At 40.6% G+C, this 20,472-nt stretch overlaps 2 protein-coding genes across 3 annotated transcripts in view; one reads left to right on the forward strand and one right to left on the reverse strand.

Moving 5' to 3' along the window:
• Nucleotides 1-11,371, reverse strand: part of Cab39l (calcium binding protein 39 like) — a 104,164-nt gene extending 92,793 nt beyond the window's left edge. For both annotated transcript variants that reach the window (XM_057785651.1, XM_057785652.1), the window contains exons 1-3: nucleotides 11,253-11,371; nucleotides 2,254-2,392; nucleotides 1,014-1,083 (exon numbers count right to left, since the gene is read on the reverse strand). The gene's annotated coding sequence lies outside the window, so the exon portion shown is untranslated. The remainder of the gene's footprint in view (nucleotides 1-1,013; nucleotides 1,084-2,253; nucleotides 2,393-11,252) is intronic.
• A 109-nt stretch (nucleotides 11,372-11,480) lies between these two features.
• Nucleotides 11,481-20,472, forward strand: part of Setdb2 (SET domain bifurcated histone lysine methyltransferase 2) — a 64,940-nt gene continuing 55,948 nt past the window's right edge. Inside the window, 4 exon segments of the mRNA XM_057785654.1 lie at nucleotides 11,481-11,739; nucleotides 15,195-15,518; nucleotides 18,844-18,969; nucleotides 20,066-20,125. Coding sequence (XP_057641637.1) covers nucleotides 15,503-15,518; nucleotides 18,844-18,969; nucleotides 20,066-20,125 — 202 coding nt within the window. The 5' untranslated portion in view covers nucleotides 11,481-11,739; nucleotides 15,195-15,502.

Here is a 20,472-nt window from a genome sequence, read left to right on the forward strand (position 1 = left end):
CTACCTAGTATCTAAGAGTACTACAGAACTATATCCAGTTTTGATTAAACATCTCCATTTGTAGAGCTGTAGAACTGTGAAATTATTACAAATTGACGCTCTAAAGTTCAAGAAAGTAAAAGCTCATGGCCAGGGCTTATTAGCAGAGTTCTTACCTACACATAGGCCCGAAGCCTCAGCAGATGGCCTCTGACCATCTTTCCTACTTTACTGCAGGACACAAGATGTTTTTCTCTAGGACCCAGCCACAATGTATAGAAGATTTATGGCAATAGAAAAGTGTTGAAGGAAAACACCATTCTGGTGTTACAGTAGAAGGGAAATGGTCCTGAAAGGGCCATGTGGAGTAAAGGAAGTAACTGTGAGTGAAGAGGAGGCGATAGACAAGTGAGTCAAACCAAAACTGGATGGAGGAGGAGACAGTGACAGACAAAGTAAAACTAACTATTGTATTAACTGTCAGGGCCAATCCCCTACCCAACTACTCCAATAGGTAGCTGAATTTAAAAAATGCCGTATCATCAAGGAAGTCAGTGGGAATGCGAAGGGCCAGTTTGGGGAGGGAAACTCATATCTCTGTAATCTCCACTAGCACCTGAACCCAACCAACATCAGGAAAGAAAACTCATTTCAGGCCATCCCTTGGGAAAGTCTTTGCTGGTGAGAGAACATTCTTTCTGTTGGCACTCTGAGGATATCCTCAAAGTATCCAGTGACTCCAGCACCCGATCACCTTATAAAATACATGGATTTTGGTTCTACCTCCAAAGGTTTTTATTTTTTTACATACCCATACATTTATTTTAAAGGGCATTTTGCTTGTTTGGTAGAGGGGGGAGGTCCAACTCTTGACTGCACACTACGGCAAATGGAATTCTATTATTTCTAAAATGGTTTTGTAAAATTTCAGGTTGGGATAGTATATTTATTCTTGCTAAATTCTTAATGTTCAATATAGTTAGCAAGTTGTCAAGAGAAATGATAATCCAGACCTTGGGCTGTTATTACCTCACCTCAGAAAGCTTGTGTCTTCTGCAAATCTCTTCCAATGCTTGTAGCTTCCAGTCACTGGTCAGCACAGTTCTGACAACCAGAAAACGCTCAGAGTTAATTCTGCAAACCATACAGAAACGATTATAGCAAACCTAATACTGTTTCCGATACTTTTCAGTTATAGATAATTACAAATTACATTCTCTAGCATAATCAAATACAGAGAAATCAAAACAAAACAAAAAAATCCCTACTTAACTACTCCAATAGGTAGCTAAATTTAAAAAGTGCTTTATCATCAAGGAAGCCAGTTCCCATGAAGGGTCAGCGTGGGGAGGGGAACTCTGGGATCAGCACCTGAACAATAACACATTTCAGCCCATCTCGTCTTCTATAAAAGGATGTGGAAAATGTTGGCTGATGTAAGACTATTTTCCTCTTATCACAGCCTGGTAAACTTTAGCTCTATTATTTCACAGCAACAAACAAACAAAAAATAAAACAAAACCCCCACAACTTTGACTTGTCACAAAGAACATCTGGGCTTTAAAACTGTTTGCTCTTTTATTTTTTAACGTTAATATTTGTGTGTGTGTGTGTGTGTGTGTGGTTATGTTCAGGGTGTGTATATGAAGGTCAGAGGACAAGTATGAAGTTGGTTCTCTCCATGTTTTTATGGATTCCAGTGATCACGCTCAGAATGTCAGGCCCGTGTGGTAGACACAATACATGATGAGTCTACATGACAACCAAGTTTTGTTCTTTTCAACTTCGTCATACTTTTAATTCAAATGTTTTACTCAGCCATTTGGGACATTGTAATATTTATCTCTACATCAATAACAGTTGTGTATGCGTCACGGTGCTGGCTAGTTTTAGGCCAACTTGACATACAGGGTCAGTGGAAAGGAGAAAACCTCAGTTGAGAAAATGCCTCCATAAGACCTGGCTAGAGGGCATTTTCTAAATTAGTGACTGATGGGGAGGGCTGAGCCCACTGTGGGTGGGGGCCATCCCTGGGCTGGTGGTCCTGGTTCTATAAGAAAGCGGACTGAACAAGCCAGTAAGCAGTACTCATCCATGGCCTCTGTATCTGGTCCTGCCTCGCTTGAGGTGCTGTTCTAACTTCTTTCAATGATGAATAAACCAAATAAGCCAAATAAACCCTCTCTTTCCCATGTTGTGTTGGTCATGGTGTGTTATTACAGCAATAGTAACCCTCGCTAAGAAAATCCCCTATCAGAAATTAGGAAAACTTACACTTCTCTCCTTTAGTCCACTACTCTTGCATGAAGAATATATAAACCACCAATCTGGAGTCTGCATCTTCATTTTCCAAGCAGGTTTAAACTGACCCTTAGCTCCTGATGCTCTTTGTTCTTCAAGATGGATGTTTATCCTGCAATAATGTATAATAATAAATAAAATTAATTTAGGCCTGAGAGTCTCATGGACCTGGGTTTAATCTCAAATCTTCCACTTAATATTTGTATAAACTGAATCATATTACTTGAAAACTCTCTGGATCCATAAAAAGAATCCTAGGTTGCAATGTATAGATCAAATGACACAGCAAAAAATGAAAACAATATATGCCAGCATAACATAAAACTGCAGCATAATTGGTCATGTCCTCTCTGCCCCCTAACCTTCTCCCCGACCCTTCCCTCTGTCTCAACCCAGGATGGCCACAAGGTCTCCCTTTGCCCGCCACCACTTCACCAGCGCTGGGGCTGCAAACTTGTGAGAAGACATCTGACTCGGGGAACAACTATTATGTTTGGTGCTCTTCTAAGTAATTTTGATTTAATTCAGTCTGTACAAAATGCCTTTCCAGTGTAAATCTTCTTGATGAACTTGCTTCGAATGATTATCAATATTCAGCAACACAAAATACACCTACTAATGCATATACCTCTCTAAAAAGTAACACATCCAAACTCTACTGCCAAACATACCACACACCACTGTATAGTCCAAATCTATGCCCAAAAAACTACTAGAATGTTCCTTTTATTGTATGTTGATGCTCCAAAAATGTGTAAAAATCTTTTAGTTTTTCAGGTTTTTTCTTTCATTCTATCATTTTATTTAATTTTATGGCTGAATGTGTAAATAGTAATGATTCTGAGGTCAAAATATAAGCAAGTTATCTTAAGAGAAAGCTCTGTTTAATTGTTGGCATCTTCTCCTGTCTTTAGGGAATTCTATATATTGTTTCTCCAGAGAAAGGGTGATTTGGAAGGGTACCACCGACCTAGAAACTGTCCTTTTATTTATTGTTTGGCTGCACTACACAACAGTATATCCAGTCAATCTCCTATTAATGGGCACTTGAAATGTTTCTGATTTTAATTAAGTGTGATGGTTAATATTAAATGTCAATTTTGCGAGATACTGAGTCAATTAAGAGACATGATTCAGGGCAGTTCTGTGAGGGTTTCTAGAAAAGACTAGGTGAAGGAAAAAACTCTCCCTCAGAATGAGTGCACCTTCCAACAATTGGCCCAAATATAGGGACCAGAGAAAAAGGTGTTGTGGCCAGACCGCCTTGTTTCTTGCTAGTGAGTATGGCTGCTGCTGCTACTGCCACCATGTTTCAGAGCTCAGACTCCTGCTCCTTTGGCCTTCCAAAACTGAAATCCAGAGATCCTCCAAGAATCTTCAAGGTCTTGAGCACCAAATTAGGACAGAGGCATCCAGTTCCATAGGTCTACTGGGTTCTTAGCCTCTCCAGCATATGGATAGTCATTTTTGGAGTACCTACCTGCTAACATGTAAGTCACTTGAATGAATATTTTTTAAAAAATGTATTTTACTGGTTCTGTAGACCAGGGCACCCTGTCTAGTAGCAGCTCAGTGACCAACAGTCCAGAACTGTGAGAGTGTATTTTCTTAGTGTTTCTAGAAGAGATTGCTAAAAGTTTAATGCCTGTGCTAAAGGATACATGCATGTGATTTCCCTGGATTCAGCAGGATTCCTCCCCAGATACTTTGTTAATATATCCACATTACAAGCAATGTGCCCATGCGCCTATTTTCCCACCAGCTGGTCCTAGATTTTGTTGAGAAATGCTTAAGAGCAGTTTAATTGTGTATAAACAATTGTAGGCACATGGACATGTAGGCAAGAAGTTTGTTTTAGTGTCTTCCTCTATCATTCCATGCCTTAAGTTTTGAGATAGGAATGTTCACTGATTCTGAGTTCACCCACTGGCTAGGCTGGCTAGTTAACTCCAAGGACCATATCTCTTCCATCCCCTGCTCCCTAGTCCCTCACTCCTCCCAGTGTTGGAGCTGCAGAAACAGGCTGCTCTTTCTGGCTTCTATGTGGGCTGGGATCCAAACCTAGGTCCTAACGCTTTTAGAGCAAGCACATTACCAATGAAGCCATCTCCCCAGCCCTCCCTCAACAGTCCTGGCTCTTCAGCATAGCTTTAATTTGAACTTTGTGACTGAAGCTGGGACCTCTTTTATCCAGCTATCATATGACTCCTCTTCCTGTGAGGTCTCTTCAAATCTTCTCATGAGTTGCCTAGATTTTCAGAAACTGGTTTTAATTTACACTAGCTTCAAACATTTACCTCATTTTGTCATCTGTCTTTGCTTGCATTTTTCACCATGTAAATACTTTTTTTCAACACATTGGGATTTATCCCGATTTCCCTGACAGTGAGTCATGTTTAAAAACCTTGGCTTGTGCTTTCACACTTTAGCCAGGTTGTACCGCAGCTGTTTTGCTCAGTGTTGCTATTGAGAAGTCTGTTGCTAGCCTCTTTTTTGCTGGAAACCCAAGGGAAATTTTCTTCACTGTCTTGAAAGTTTCCCTAATCTATAACTTGATGCTGATCACTACGGGTCAACATTCCTAACACATAGGATCGCTTTTAAAATGGGGGGAGGGGCAGCATTGCCTACAGTTTTGGTCATGCTAGGTCACCACTGTACCAATGACATCTCTAGTCTGAAGGCCTTTTTAGTGTGAACACTTGAGTTGTCTCTATTTAAAGGATGCTTCCATGGACAGAAGTTTAAATATCAGCCCTACTATTTTATTTCTCAGGAACTTAAATCTTTCATCTTGTATCTTAATCAACTCCTAGATATTCATGATGTGACTTTGAAGGAGAACACATACCTAAAATATAAGGCCCTGGGTTCAATCCTTAGTATAATACACATCTGTCTGTTTCTTTGCTGTGCGCACACACACTTGTGTATCTTTCTAGTCCCATTTTCTTTTCTTTTTTATGGCTGTCTTCATGACTTGTTCAGTGTGCATTATTTCCCTTTATGTACCTCAGAGTTTAGTTTCATTTTAAAAGATATATTTTCTTAGTTCAAAAAATTCATCTTCACACTCTTTTTGTTTTTGTTCTTTTGGGGTATGAGTAGGCTAGGTTGTTGGCAAGCCCCCCTCCCCCCCAGGAACCTACCATATCTGCCTCCTTAGTGGGATTACAAGTCTGAGTAACCAAATTCAGCTTTTTTACTTGAGTTCTGGGGACTGAATTCCTATCTTGGTGCTTGCTTGCAAGGCAAGCACTTTGTGATTGGGCTATCTCTCTAGCCCTAGAAGTTCCAATTATCTGATGACAGTTGGTTTATCGGGCAATCACCCCCAATCTTACAAGCTTCTTTCCTGGTGGCTAGCTTACATGTGCTAGAAGCTGCCATGTAGGCTGCCGAGGCAGGGAAAGTCATCAAGTCTTACCCACTTGTGGAACCTGTGAGCTATAACATCTGGCCTGGAAGGTAGTCCATTAATGCAATAGTGGCACAAATGTTACAGAGTTAACCAACAACTTTCTACTTGGACTTCAGTCTCATTTCATGTCTGGTACTTTAAAACTAGGCAAGAACCAATGGCAGGGGAAGCCAGAATCCCTACCACGATTACTTTGCTCAAGGAAATCAAACTCCCTTCTACATACTTACATTTATACCCATAGACCAGTGCAACTCTCACCCCTCATTGCTTCTTTACATAGTAGACAGAAGTTAGTACAAAGACTGGCAAGAGGTCAAGCGCCGAGAATAAATGACTGTGCTCAGGCCTAAACGGGACCTCTGCACCACACCTTAGTGCCCTCCCTCACGAGGCAGGGAACACTGCAGGAAGGGTTGGCCGTCTGGTGACTGCTATGAAGTGCTGTCTTCGGGACATGGTGACGCCACTGCACTCACAAAATCAGAGCAGCTGTGGCCACGAGATATGCACATGTTCCAGCAGATCAGCAATCCAGCAAGGAAAGGGGAGGGGCGCATGAGGACAGTAGACAGAAGTTGGGAAAGGAAAAGGAAGTCTTCCTCAGGGGTACGCCCCAGGGCAATCTGCCCATACGCCAGTGGATGGTAACCTATACCCATAGGTATATGGGCAGTAGTTAAAGGACTTGGGGAAAAGAGGTAGGGGAAGACCTACGATGTTGGAAGGGGGATAGAGTCTGGGATGAGTTGGAGAAGGTAGTGGGAATGGATATGATCTAACCAAATTACATTGTATTTGTAATGAATTAGCAGAGAATAAAATAATTTAAATTGATTTATGACTTTCTGTATCTATAAACTTCATGCAATTCCTTCCAGAAAAGACCTCATTATCAGAACAACCTGAATCCATCCACCTTCCTAAGGCATGGCTACTCATATTCAGCTCTGGCACGTCTAGAACTTTTATTTCCTCTAAAATAGATTTCCTGACATTTTTTCCAAGTCACTTGCCTTTTTTTTTTTTTTTTTTTTTTTTTGTCCATAACTGAAAAAAGGTTCAGTTTTAAAATCCAACCATTTTACGACTACATCTCAGTGTTAAGTGTTCTGGGCTGAGTTCCAGATTTTGGGGTGCCTTTCAACATAGCCAGCCTTTAGTGTTAAATGTTCAGGAACTGTGTGGCTCTGACAGTTATTGTAGTCCAATGCTTTGCTTTACAGGGTTCATTATGAAAACATGAACACAAAGTTCACCATTTAAACCACTTTTAACCTTTCAATCTACTGGCATTAAGTATACAATGTTATACAGCCACCACTGGACTTCAGTCTACATGAGAGAAACCCTTTATTTGGCCATCTGTCCTGTCTTTTCTTTTAAGAATGTAGTCCCTGTCTTGCTAGGAACTCACAGAGGATCCACCTGCCTCTGCCTCCCAGGCTCTGGGGTTAAAGGTCTGTATTACCCATGGCATTTTGTCCTTTTCTGAGTTCTGATTTCTTTTTCTCTTATTGTGCCATCTATGGTGCATATTTATCATTTTCTAATTGGCACTAAAAACGCCTCCTTTTCTCAAGATTCCCATGAGTTCTATAAGCCCTCATTTGTTATTCTTGTATGGTGCAGCTATGTTACTTCCAAGATCCCTTTCTTTCTGATATTCATGTTTCTTTAGAAGATTTCATTTAGACTAGACACAGTGGCTCACACCTGTACCTCTAGCATTATGGAGATAGAGGCAGAAGGATCAAGTTCAGCCAGCCTCAGCTACAAAACATACAAATCAAAGAACAAAAGGTTTCACCATCGTTACAATTTCTCTAAGCTGAAATACTTAAAATTACCATTTTTATCTCCTTTGAGGCCACATTTCTATAGTATCTTTTCATAATATAATCTAATGTATGAACTTTATTTTTCCTTATAATTTGTTATATATTTACATATTTTCCTGATTGAAAGAGGGCTCCTGTATTAGTTTAACGCATGAGTTGGAGTTTTTGGAACTGTATTTGCCCAATGACCCGAGTTGTTTCCAGTTTTGGCGGTGCTGACAAACAAAATTGCTATAAATACCTACAGAGAAACAAATATAGGTTTTCATCTCTTCATCAGAGAAGAACATATTAAGAGAAATGCAGGTTAAGCCTGATATAAGATACCAGTCAGTCTCTCTCTCCTGTAACAGCAGAAATATAAATAAACAAAGAACCAAACACTGCCAGTGCCAAATGCTGGCTGAGCTTTCTATGTGCAGACGTACTTCCCCAGGACCTGATGGCTATAGCAGTGTGCAGATGCACTCACCCAGCCGAAGGCTGTGCTCTTCGTGCTATACATCAGAACAGCAGTCTAGTCCGTGCTGTGCAATGCTTTTTTTTTCTTTTTCTTTTTGGTTTTTCGAGACAGGGTTTGGAGCCTGTCCTGGAACTCCCTTTGTAGACCAGGCTGGCCTTGAACTCACAGAGATCTGCCTGCCTCTGCCTCCGGAGTGCTGGGATTAAAGGCGTGTGCCACCACGGCCCGGCCTGCAATGCTCTTTCTGTCCTCACAAGCTGTTTCTCCAGATACCCATGTTTTCATTAGACATAAAACAGCTACCCCCAAAAACCCTTTCAAAAAGTCACGACTCAACCCACCATGACGATCATGCCACAATGTACAATGTGCAAACTATTCTGGTAGCTCCATTTTTTCACAAGGATAAAGCTATAGGAAAGCATAAAACTTGGATTTAATTTCTTCAGGACTCTCTAAGTGGTCTTTGTTGGTGGCAGTTTCCCATCTTCTTTGATATCTGTCTTTCCAAATCTTTTCCTGAATCACTGAGGAGCAGTAGGGAGCAGCCAGACCCAGATCAAGTAACAGAAGCAATTACTTCCAAAGGAATGTACTTGTTAGTATTGGGAACCACTGCTGCAAACACAAATGAAAAGCAAAAGAAAGCTCTATGTCCACAGATAAATAAGCGGCCATACTCATCATATTTGAGGGGAACAAATTCTACCCACCTAGCCTCAGAGAACCATCATGAATGGTACCAAAAGGGATGAAATTATTACATGAATTTGTGTAACCATGTAAAAATTACTTGAAATAAATGAAGGCACAAAATTCGGTTATTAGCATTTGCAAATACTTGTCCTCTAACAAAATAGATTTTATCATTCCATTAGGAACGTGGTATGTATACATACACAGGACACGAAGCAGCCACATCGGTTCATAAAGGGGAGCCACGTGGTGAGAGCGTCGGAAGGGTGGGAGTATGGGTCCCTGAGAGCTGTGTGCACCATGGGTACCTGCATAGCTAATATTCTACTGCGTGGTAAAGTTCATCCTCTAAGACCACATTTACTTTTTAGTATCTCTCTCATAGTAGCCAAACTGTTTCTTAATTAAATTCCAAGCTAATGACTATAGAACTTGTCATGAATATAGTGGCATATAAATTGTTTTACTAAGACAGGGTCTCACTACAAAGACTAGACAAGACTCAACACTGGAACCTGCCTATCCCAGTCACCCTGGGGACTGAGACCTGCACTGTCACACCCAATAAAATGTTGAATTTAGTGAAGGAGAAAGAGCAGAAAGACAAAAGGAAAGGTACTGCAGGTACTGCAGCTATAGTCAAGTTATTGTGTAAAAAAAATTAATTTAATTTTAAATCTGACCACACAGAAAACTCCCCACATCAATGATCAGGATAATACAAAAAACACGAGGGAAGAAGTATGTTTGTATTAAGATCTGTCAAGACTATCTGAAATGGGTTTTTAGTGCTTGAGCAAAAATTTGATATATCGCTCTTACTTGCATTAAAAAGTTAGTTTAAGTAACAGGAACAGATGAGATTGTGAACACAGAGTTAAAGGCTAACCAGGAAAGGGCGCCTCTATCCTTTAAGAAAAATAAAGCAACAAGGATAACAAAGACTTCCCAGGAAGCCTTCCACCCCAGTAGCTAGAGGGACACAAAGCCAGAGCTAGGATGTAGATGGGAGATCAAGTGCTCAACCTTTTCTTTTTTTCCCCCAAGAAAAATTTAGTACGGCTCGTGGCTTTGAAAAGTAAATTAATAAATTCGGGGTTTTTTTTTTTTTTTGGTTATTTCTGTAACAAAAGACTCTCTCCCCTACCCTGTTGACTCAGCAGAACCTCTAGGTAACCTTGAATAACTAAAAACAAAAGTGAAGAAAGGAGCTGAGGAAAGTCTCAGCTTCTCAGTATATCAGAGCTGCGAAATTAATCACAAAATATTTCTAACCGGCTAGATTTTCAGATCTGGCAGCCTCTTCCAGGAGAGATACAAGTGTTTTCTACTTCACAAGGGGGAGGAGGCGGGAGTCAATTTTTTTTTCAAGAGCAGAAGAATCTAAGAGGAAAGGGTAGTGTCCTGCTCTTCCCAGGAACACTGCAAACTTAAACATTCTCCTTAAAAAAAAAAAAAAAAGTCTTCTACAATGAAACCACCAGGCATAGCAATGACAGAGCCAGAAATTTACGACTCTGTCGTGGATATATTTTGGTTTTGGTTGGGGCTAAGTGCATTATCACATATTCAATATGTGTAAATTCAAGGTGAAACTTCTCCACCTCGTTTCTGAAAGCCAGTTTTGGTTGTATTGAAGTTCATTGAGTTGTACCGAGTTGAAGTTCGGTTAATTTTGGTGTGAAATTTTTATTTATTATTTTTATTTATTTACTTGCAAGCTTTCTTATGATAGTTTGTAAAAAAATGTGTAAAGAGGAATTTACAATAAACTTTCAACGCACTTTAAAAAAGGGGAGGTTCTGCGGTGAAGCGATCCTGTAAACCCATAACTTGGGCAGCGGCGGCAGAAGGATCAGTTCAGGGCCAGCCTCAGCTACATACCTAGCTTGAATCGAATCTGGAGTATATGAGTTTTGTTTCACAACAAAAAAATTAGTGAAATTCTCCCCTCACTTCCCGTTTCTGCAGACCAACAGTTTCTGTTTCGTTTTGAGTCACTGAAAGAATGTTGGCCATACACTTACGAATAAAACTCTCCCACAACCTGATGCCCACTGAAACCAAGGGATGTGACCATAGACTAAAGGGCTACTCCCACGAACTCTCGAGAAGGGCAATAGTTCAGCAGTCGGTCCCTGGCAATTGACAAAAAAAAAGAAGGGTTCTCTATCGCCCCGGGGATCAATTGCTGAGACGTCTCTCGCACCCTTCCATGACCGGCTTTTCCGTTCGGAATCCCTCAGTCAACCTCCTTCCATCAGGAGAGGGAGAGATCGATGGCGGAAATCTTCCCGCCGCAAACCCCGGAATCAAGGTTAAGGCATGAACGTCTCTAAAGAGCAGCAAGCCAAAGCCTGGGCTCGCCGCCGCCACCCAAACCCGGGGAGGAGGCTGCGGCCGAGCAGAGCCCCTGCTAGGGAGGTCTTCCCACCCATCACTCCCGACAGTCCGGTCCCCGCGCGGGGTCTCCTAGAACCAGCCGCTACACACACTTCCAGGGGAGCAGACCCGCTGCCAGCCACACACAAGATGGCAGCCCCGCACCTACCGAGTGAAGAGCCGCACCGCCACTCCAGCGAGGCTGCTCTCTAGACTGCGGAGAGCCCGATTGGCCGCAGCAGGCAGCGTGAGACCCGCCGAAAACGGCGCTGACCAATCAGGGAGCGGCGCTCTCCGAACAGCGCCTCGGGGCCACGGGACGCGCCTGTGGCGTCCGGGCACTGAGTGGCAGGAGCTGTAGCCAATGAGCGTCTGGGGAAGGCGGGCGCCGCGCACCGGCGGAGCTCGCTGTGGGTTCGCGTCTCCCCGGTAGAAGGGAGGACGTCTCTTGGCGGGAGTGTCAGGGTGTTGCGGTGTGCGGGGCGCGCTGCGGGTCCGCCCGGCTGCCCCTGCGCGTGCGGGAGGCTCGCAGTCCCGGTAGCTGAGCCGGCCCGGTTCCCGAGCAGCTCGGCTGTAACGGGCTGTGGGCGGCGGAGTGCAGCGTGAAACGCCGAAGCCGGACTCGGAGGGTGACTAAAGCCAGGTCCGTTCCACAGGTAAGATGGCACACGCCCCTAATAAATGAAATTGCTTACCGACTGAAGTCGATTGATGTCGTCGGAGCCACCGATGGGCTCCCCACCCACAGTCCGCGACCAATAAAGACAGGGACAGAGTCCGTGATTGACAGCTCTCAGGCGTGAGGAAACTTAGGGCGGTTCTCTTTATGTGAGTGAAGACCAAAGTGGGGAGCTTTGTTTACGTTTAGCCGCGCTAGGCTGCCACAGGCGATCTGAGATGCTTTCTACCCCAGAAGCTGTTTTCCCGTTATTACTGCTGTGTGGGTTAAATGGGAGCACATGGCGAAACTTAAAACCTGCCCGACCCCTGACTGACAGATGTAAATGTTGTGCCCGTCAAGGACCCAAGGGGGTAGTGGTAACTTAGCCTTCCTAGTTTAGCGCCTACTCCCCCTCCACACACACACACACACACACACACACACACACACACACACACACACACACACTAATAGCCTGAAAAGTAAAAAGGAAACTTAGATCTAAGTAAAAGGGGATGTGTTTTCTACAAGATAAAAGCAGCAGCACGAGACTGGAAAAGAGCCAAATTTTCAATTTTACTGCTAGCCTGGTGGAGGTGGCTCAAGCCTTTAATTCCACCCCTCCGAAGGCAGAGGCTGACAAGTCCACCTAAGAGTTCAAGGCCAGCTTGACCGAAAGACAAACAAAAATTCCCCAGACCATGAACTGTTAGTCCTATCTCTGGAAGATGAGTTTAGTTTGTGGTTTAAATTTTTTTCTTAACGTTTCTGTTTTGCAAAGTTTTCCAGTTAATTATTGTTTTTTTTTTTTCTAATGTAAATCAGTCCCTAGTGAGAGCTGCTTCTTCAGTTTGTTGTTTGCTACCTGGGAGCTCAGTCCAGCAGAGGATGACCTTGAACAACTGGGCCCCTGTCTCCACCCACCCTTTGCTGAGTTACTGGAACGACCCTGGAAGGCAGCTGTCTCTTAGGGGTCATAGGACACCTGTAGACTTAATTTACAATTGAAAGTTTGCTTGGCTAGAGGTACAGTTCCTGGTTTATATTTACCTTTAACATTTTGCATTTCTGCCGGGCGGTGGTGGTGCACGCCTTTAATCCCAGCACTCGGGAGGCAGAGGCAGGCGGATCTCTGTGAATTCGAGACCAGCCTGGTCTACAAGAGCTAGTTCCAGGACAGGCTCCAAAACCACAGAGAAACCCTGTCTCAAAAAACCAAAAAAAAAAAAAAAAAAAAAAACATTTTGCATTTCTGATGAGTCTCATTACCAGATTACCAGTCTGATACACACTCCTTTTTGATTAAGAGATTTTTCTTCGGGGGCTGGAGAGATGGCTCAGAGGTTAAGAGCACAGGCTGTTCTTCCAGAGGTCCTGAGTTCAATTCCCAGCAACCACATGGTGGCTCACAACCATCCGTACTGAGATCTGGCGCCCTCCTCTGGCGTGTGGGCGTACATCGAGGCAGAATGTTGTATACATAATAAATAAATCTTTAAAAAAAAAAAAGAGAGATTTTTCTTCAAGTTTCTAAGAACTGTTTCTTCTTTTGGTATGCTGAAGCGTTTCTTCTTTTGGTATGCTGAAGCATATCGTGATTGGTGGTGTCTGCGAGCCTGTTCTAGGTTTCACCTAGGTAATAGCCCTGGCTTGGATCCTGCGCACCTTTGTAAATCCAGTGTGGTGGCACGTGTAGGTTAATCCAGGACTCAGGAAGATCAGACGTTCAAAGCCACCCTTGGTGTAGTAGCCAATTCAAGGACAGCCTGTCTCAGAAAACAGAAAAAGTGTATTCTACTTGGCACTCAGTGGACAGCGGCTTATGTTTTCCCATTTTTGAGAAATTCTTAGGCATTATCACTTCATTACTTTTCCCCATAATTTACCAACTGTGATTTTCTAGAGTACTAAGTGGCTTTTCCCATGAGTCTTTGTTGTTTTCACCTAAACAGTTTATTTGAAGAAATGTTTTTTTTTTTTTTTTTTTTTTTTTTTTTGGTTTTTCGAGACAGGGTTTCTCTGTGGTTTTGGAGCCTGTCCTGGAACTAACTCTTATAGACCAGGCTGGTCTCGAACTCACAGAGATCCGCCTGCCTCTGCCTCCCGAGTGCTGGGATTAAAGGCGTGCGCCACCATCGCCCGGCTAAGAAATGTTTTTATATCCATGAAACTTCATTGGCTATTTTCAGAATTGTACATCTCCTCAGCCCTTTGAGGATATCAAATACATTCACATTTGTCTCAGAAATATTTAACCCTCTTTAAGCACAACCCCCGCAGTTTCATGGACTTGTTACTTCTCATTTTCACGGTATCATCCTCTTCATGTATTTCGGAGCTCTCATCTCATGGGGAGCCTTCCTGTCATCCTTTGTGTTACGATTTTGCTTGGCATGTCTTGAGTGTTTCCTGTTTCATTTCCTCACAGTGGCCTCACAGCCTGTATCTGTTGAGAGTTCTCTTTTAGTTTTAAACATGACTATATATAAGTTTAAAGTCTTCTCACGTTCCTCTGGTTTGTGATATAGAAAAAAACAGAAAAATTTACCATGTATTTACTGACATTTGAATAATTCAAAAAAAAAACTGTATTAGTTCTACCCTAAGCATACAATCAGAAAAATGCAAGAAAAAATCCAAAATGTTTGTTCCAATATGATGTATAACAGTTTAAAAAAATAAAATTTAAATGACTGATACAGAACTTTATATTGCCAATTAATAATTTTAAAATGTTTATTAAAACTTTTTATATGAATTATTATCCAAACCATATAAAGTGGCTATATAGTTATATAAGAATATTAATGCCGGGCGGTGGTGGCGCACGCCTTTAATCCCAGCACTTGGGAGGCAGAGGCAGGCGGATCTCTGTGAGTTCGAGACCAGCCTGGTCTACAGAGCTAGTTCCAGGACAGGCTCCAAAACCACAGAGAAACCCTGTCTTGAAAAACAAAAAAAAAAAAAAAAAAAAGGAATATTAATGAGGGGGAAAGAATAGATATTGTGAGCATGGAAAAAACATATAAACACTGAAATCTAAATTTTGTTTAAGAATTCTATTCTGAGAATAATTGGTAACATTGAATGTCTCCTATGTGTCAAATACTATTCTGTGTGATAATTTTATTCTCACAATAATACAATGAGTCAGATATCATTATTACTCCTAGCTTTTAAAGTTTTATGAAGTACTGAGAATAATAGTTTGTTGATTAGTAATGCAGTATAAGGTTAACTAACATGTTCAACATGGGCAATGGGATTATGGGTGATTCTTCTTTGTACTTTTCCTAATTTTGGTGTTTGGTAGTTTATTTTCAAGTTAACGTACATTCTTTTCATAATGCTTTGTATTATTCTTAAAGATAGAATTGTTGTAGCAGTGTCTTTTTCCTACTGTTATCTTTTTTCTTTGTAAATACACACCATTCTTTGTTTTCCCTGCAGGATGGGGACCAGAGCATAGGATTAATTTTCATATTTGAAAAGACAGTGTCAGTGTCCTGCTGCAGCTGCCAGTTTGGCGTTGACGAAGATGCTGTGCCTGTCTTGCTTGGATTTGTCGTCATTCTGAAAGTCTTTTCAAGCACAGCTTCTGTTTGAAAACTCAAGTATCAAAGAATATTAGGTAATGGCGTAGCGACACACTGTTTGAGTTCATAGAGACTCCATCTGGACTCCAGTATACTCTCCAATCAAAGTGGTTCTCTTGGTTCACTGAGTTTTGAAGAATTTTATGTACGTAACAGCAAAAGATGGGAGAGAGAAATGGTAGGTCATGGAGCGTGTCGTTATATCATGTCCAAATGTTTGTAGACAGTTTGTTCTAAACTGTGGACTCTCAGCGTTTTTACTCTCAGGCCTGTCTTTTTCCTTCCTACCCCCATTTGATGTGTGTGTGCCCTATATACATATTGTGTGTAGAAGTCCACGCTCAAGGATGTCAAATGTCAGAAATGGGTTATTTTCCTGTGCTTACAAATTCACCTTACTTCAGTGCACAGTGTTCTGTCCATATGGTTGCCTGAGATCGAACAACACAGACCATTGTCAAGTCTTTCCCAACTTCTTGGGTGATCTCTTCTATGCAGCCCAGACTGGCTATGTCACCCTCAAAGTTGTGCTTCTCCTTCTTAGGCTGTTTACCCAGTGCTGGGGTCCCAGATGTGTGCCAGCATGCTTGGCTTCTAAGTGCTGGAAGGGGCTTATCTAATCGCAACACAATACGCTTAGACCTGAGTATCCTTATCTAGAAAAGTAAAGTTAGCATGACTCTTGTGTTGGAAATGGCTTGGCTAGATCATAAGAGGACAGTAACTATGACTATCTAATCTTCAACCCTATTGAAGGCCTGAGAAGGGAGATAATATTACTTGAGCAGGCAGAAAGAGCAATCAGGTAGCTTCCAAAGTGAACAATATATATGACAGAAACAATCAGCTACCTGAGCAATCACCCAAAGTCTCATTTTGCAACGTTGAAGCAACCAATTTTGGCTAAGGCCTAGAGTAACTGACAGACCATTTTCAGAGGCAGGAAATTTTTTCAAAACTGTCTTATCCTGTCTTGGCAAGATTTGACAGTCCTGCTTATCCATTTCCAGATATTATGTAACTTGTCAGTGGTTGAGGCATTGTCAGTCCCTTGCCCAAAGGCCAGTTTTGCCAAGAAGAAAACAAGCTCCAAGTGGAGTGTCCTTTGGTGCTCAACATTTTATTGGGAATAAATTGGTGCTGTCAGAAGCAGTCATGTCTCATGTCAACAGAACCCTAAGTTATTTAAATGCCATGTTCCACAGATCCTTGAAGTGGTTGAAGATTACCTATCTAGACAGAATACAGGCTCTATATATCTAAAGAACCTAATTGATCTGACCGTATGTACAACAAACATGAACAACTATTGACCTATAAAAATTAATACCCGTATAACTTAAAGACTAAAATTTTATGTCAGAATATTAAATAACCTGTAAGCAAATGTGCAACAAATGAGGACAATGACATCAAAATGTAAACAATATATAAGTATCTTGATCAGAGGTAGGAGTAATATATAATACAATATGAAAATATATCCTAAAAGTTGTATCAATATACAAAATGTCCTAAACAGGGGATAATAACATACACATATAATCTGACAAATAACTTTATATAGGTGTGCAAATAATGTAAACAAAAGTAACAAATATAATTTGAACTTGTATTAATATACAAAAACTATACCAATGTAAATTATCCATGAATAATAGCTACAAGTATTCACTCTATTAGGCCCTTGATGTCATCGCCCCTTCCTGGCCTATAAGTACCACTTCCCATCCATTTTGCTTCCTCAAGTTTCTTTTGTTTCAAATCTTAAAAAACCTTGTAGCTATGCTATGGGGAATTACAAGTAGGCTTCATCTTGTGGAGTATGTATCAGAGAAATAGCACCCCTCTTGAGGCTCTTGGCAGTAGTTCTAATTAACAGAGATCTGCTTTGGGAAATCAGAGGGCTCACTCAGCCTCTTTCTTATGAAGATTCTGCCTCCATTGTCAAACTTGTGCATTTATGACTCAATTTTTATTAAGTATATGATTTATGTAACTAAATTAATACATCAATGTTTGCAGTGACTGCTCAAGTGGCCTTTACAGATTATAATTATTATATTTCTTTTTTGCTTAAGATCCTAGTAATTAATGTTAAGTAATTTTATTTTGTTGTTGTTTAAGACAGAGTTCTACTGTGTAGCCTTGACAAGCCTGGAACTCAGAGGTCTGTCTGCCTCTGTGTTTGACATTTTAGGGTTTTCTGTTACATTTAAGTGTAAGGTAAATATGAGATTTGGGTCTTGTTAACTTTGGTTACTTATGTCATTTGTTTTCAACTTGAAAAACTTCAAGAAAAGTTTGGACTAAGATTTTAGCTTGCTGTATAACAGAAATGATAGCCCTTAATTTATGTAAATTCCCTTGTAAAAACCAGGTAAAGTTAATATAAAATACTTTAAAAATTATTTTGTAAATATTTTAAGTGTACTTGTGAGAGAAAGAGAAGAGACATAGTGAGAGACCGAGATATAGTCAGAGAGTGACAGAGACATAATGAGGGAGTGGGAGAGACAGGGACATAGAGAGAGACAAAGTCATAGTGAGAGAGTGAGAGGCAGAGACATAGAGACAGACATAGTGAAAGAGTGAGATAGAGACAGAGAGAGAGTGAGATGGAGATCGAGACAGAGTGGCCTTAAATGCAGGCATCTTTGGAGGTCAGAGGCATCAGAACCAAACTCAGGCCCTCTGGATGAGCAGTATGTACTCTAACCATTAAGCTATCTCTCCAGCCCCTATGAAAGACTTTTAAAAAAGTTATTCTTAGACATTTTATTATTTCAACAGTCCACTGAGATTTTTTTTCTGAAATGATCTACTTCTACACATAGTGGAGGTTGTATCTTAGGAATGTTAAAGATGGATATTATCTGTACATATGCCCTACTATGATTCTAACCTGGAGTCATTCTTTTTATTTCCAGTTAAGAAATTGTGTCATTGAAGTTTTTGATTTTTTTTAAGATAAGCTGTCTTGTAGCCCATGCTGGCCTTGGACTCATAAAGTAGCCAAGGATGACCTTGAAATTTTTCTTCCTGCCTTTACCTCCTAAGGCTGTACTACCACCAGTTTTACTGGTGCTGGAGATAAAATTCAGGGCTTCATACATGGGATGCAAGCACTCTCTACCAACTGAGTTATATCCCCAGCACCACTTTCTGTTTTTGTTGTTTTTTTAAGAAAGGGTCTCTTTGTGTAGCCTTAGCTGTCCTGGAACTTGTTCTATAGACCTGGCTGGGCTGGAACTCATAGAGATCAACCTGCTTCTGCCTCCCGAGTGCTGGCATTGAAGGCGTGCACCAACATAGGTAAGATACTTGGTTCATATTTTGTATGTCTAGTTCTTCGTAAGGAAATATGACCAAATTTTTTTTTCTCAAGAAAGTGATAGACCAAATGAATCTTAATCTTTGTTTAGAAATGAAGTAGATTTTTCTGTAACTTATGCCTTAGAGAAAGTGATGCATTTCTATTAAACTTACCACTTTTATTTTAGGTGATGCAAGGACTTTCTGGCTGGAGCTACAAGATGATGGTAAAGTGGACTTTATGTTTGAAAAAACACAAGATGTTCTGCAGTCTCTGAAAAAGAAGATAAAAGATGGGTCTGCCACAAATAAAGGTATGAAAAGTGAAACCTTCTGACACTTCCTACTAGTGTTATATACTCATAAAGTATAACTCTACTTATCTAAAACCCTAATTTGAGTTTTACCTACTTTATACTTCGTATCTTTGAAGTGGAGGGGAAGGATATTACATAGATAATATCTGCTTCTTGTATAAGTTTAGCATAAATAGGACAATCCAACAAAAATAGTCTTCTATCATTTAGACAGCTGGTCCATGTGGTCTGTTCATGGTAGAAGGCGCAGTCAGCATGTGTAAGGCCCTAGGTCCTATGCCAGCATACAACAGCATAAATATTGCCTGTTTCAAACAGAACTTTCTGAACTAATTTTATGAAAACAAACTTTTAGTTTTTGATTTTTCTATGTGTTTTCAACTCTAGTTGGTTGTAGGACATTAGGCTCTAAACGTAAGCTCCTCCTCTAGCTCACGAGGATATAGTTGTAAAGCAAAGATGTCCCCAGCTGTTGATGCTCTCACCAGCTGTAGCCCTTGATCTTATAGAAATCAGAAGATGGACTGGTAATGGGAGGATTTTTTTCTTTTTTACAGTTTTGTTTATAAGTGGTAAGAGAAGAACTCATGTTTCTCTACCTATCCTGGAACAGTATTAAATTGTATGTGAAAAATGAAGTGCAACCAGCATAAAAAACATATGTAGATTTAGCAAAGATACAGGTTAAAAGTTTCTTTGGGAAGGAACAGGTAAGGTACCTCTTGTCACTGCCAGAAGCCTTTTCTCTCAGCATGGGTTCGCTGTTATACTATGCTAATGGCATTCCAGACTATGACAGTTCCACTCTTAATTCTTTTTTTTTTCTTTCTTTTTTTTTTTTTTTTTTTTTATAAAAGAAACTTTCAATCCTTCATGGGTCAGATATATGTAAGTTTGAAACAGTTCTATCACTTTTAGTTTATTGACCTAAATAGCTAACCTCCCAGCCTCATTTTTTTTTAGTTACAGATAATCATAAAGTTCTCTCAGGGGAGTCATAACGATTAAATATAAATTGTTTAGTATTATAGCTGGTAACCTGAATAGAGGTGATGGTGATTGTGTTTATTCCTTTCTTTTTTTATTTTAACAGACTATGTCCAAGCAATGATTCTGGTAAATGAAGCAACTATAAGGAACAGTGCAACAAAAGGTATGTTCATTGCTTACCTCAATCCTAATATCTCTGCTTCTTCCTTGCCAATCTCAATCTGTCAAGTTAATTAAAGGTAATGTGAATTAACATATAAGATTTGCATTGCTAAGTTTTATGAACCACAGTTTTCCTTTATGAAAAATCCTACCCCTCCAGAGATAGGGAACACAGTCATGCCAAGGGCCCAAGGAAAATAGAACTTTATTTCTTTTCTTCCTAAATGCCATGTAAAGAGGGTAGACAGATTTCTATAAACAGCACACTTAGGAAGGTACATCCCATTATAGGTAAGTTGATGGCTAATTTTTTTATTCATCTTGGTTTCAAACTACCAGTCTTTGAAG

The sequence above is a fragment of the Chionomys nivalis genome, chromosome 12 (genome assembly GCF_950005125.1).
Source record: "Chionomys nivalis chromosome 12, mChiNiv1.1, whole genome shotgun sequence".
Classification (NCBI taxonomy): domain Eukaryota; kingdom Metazoa; phylum Chordata; class Mammalia; order Rodentia; family Cricetidae; genus Chionomys; species Chionomys nivalis.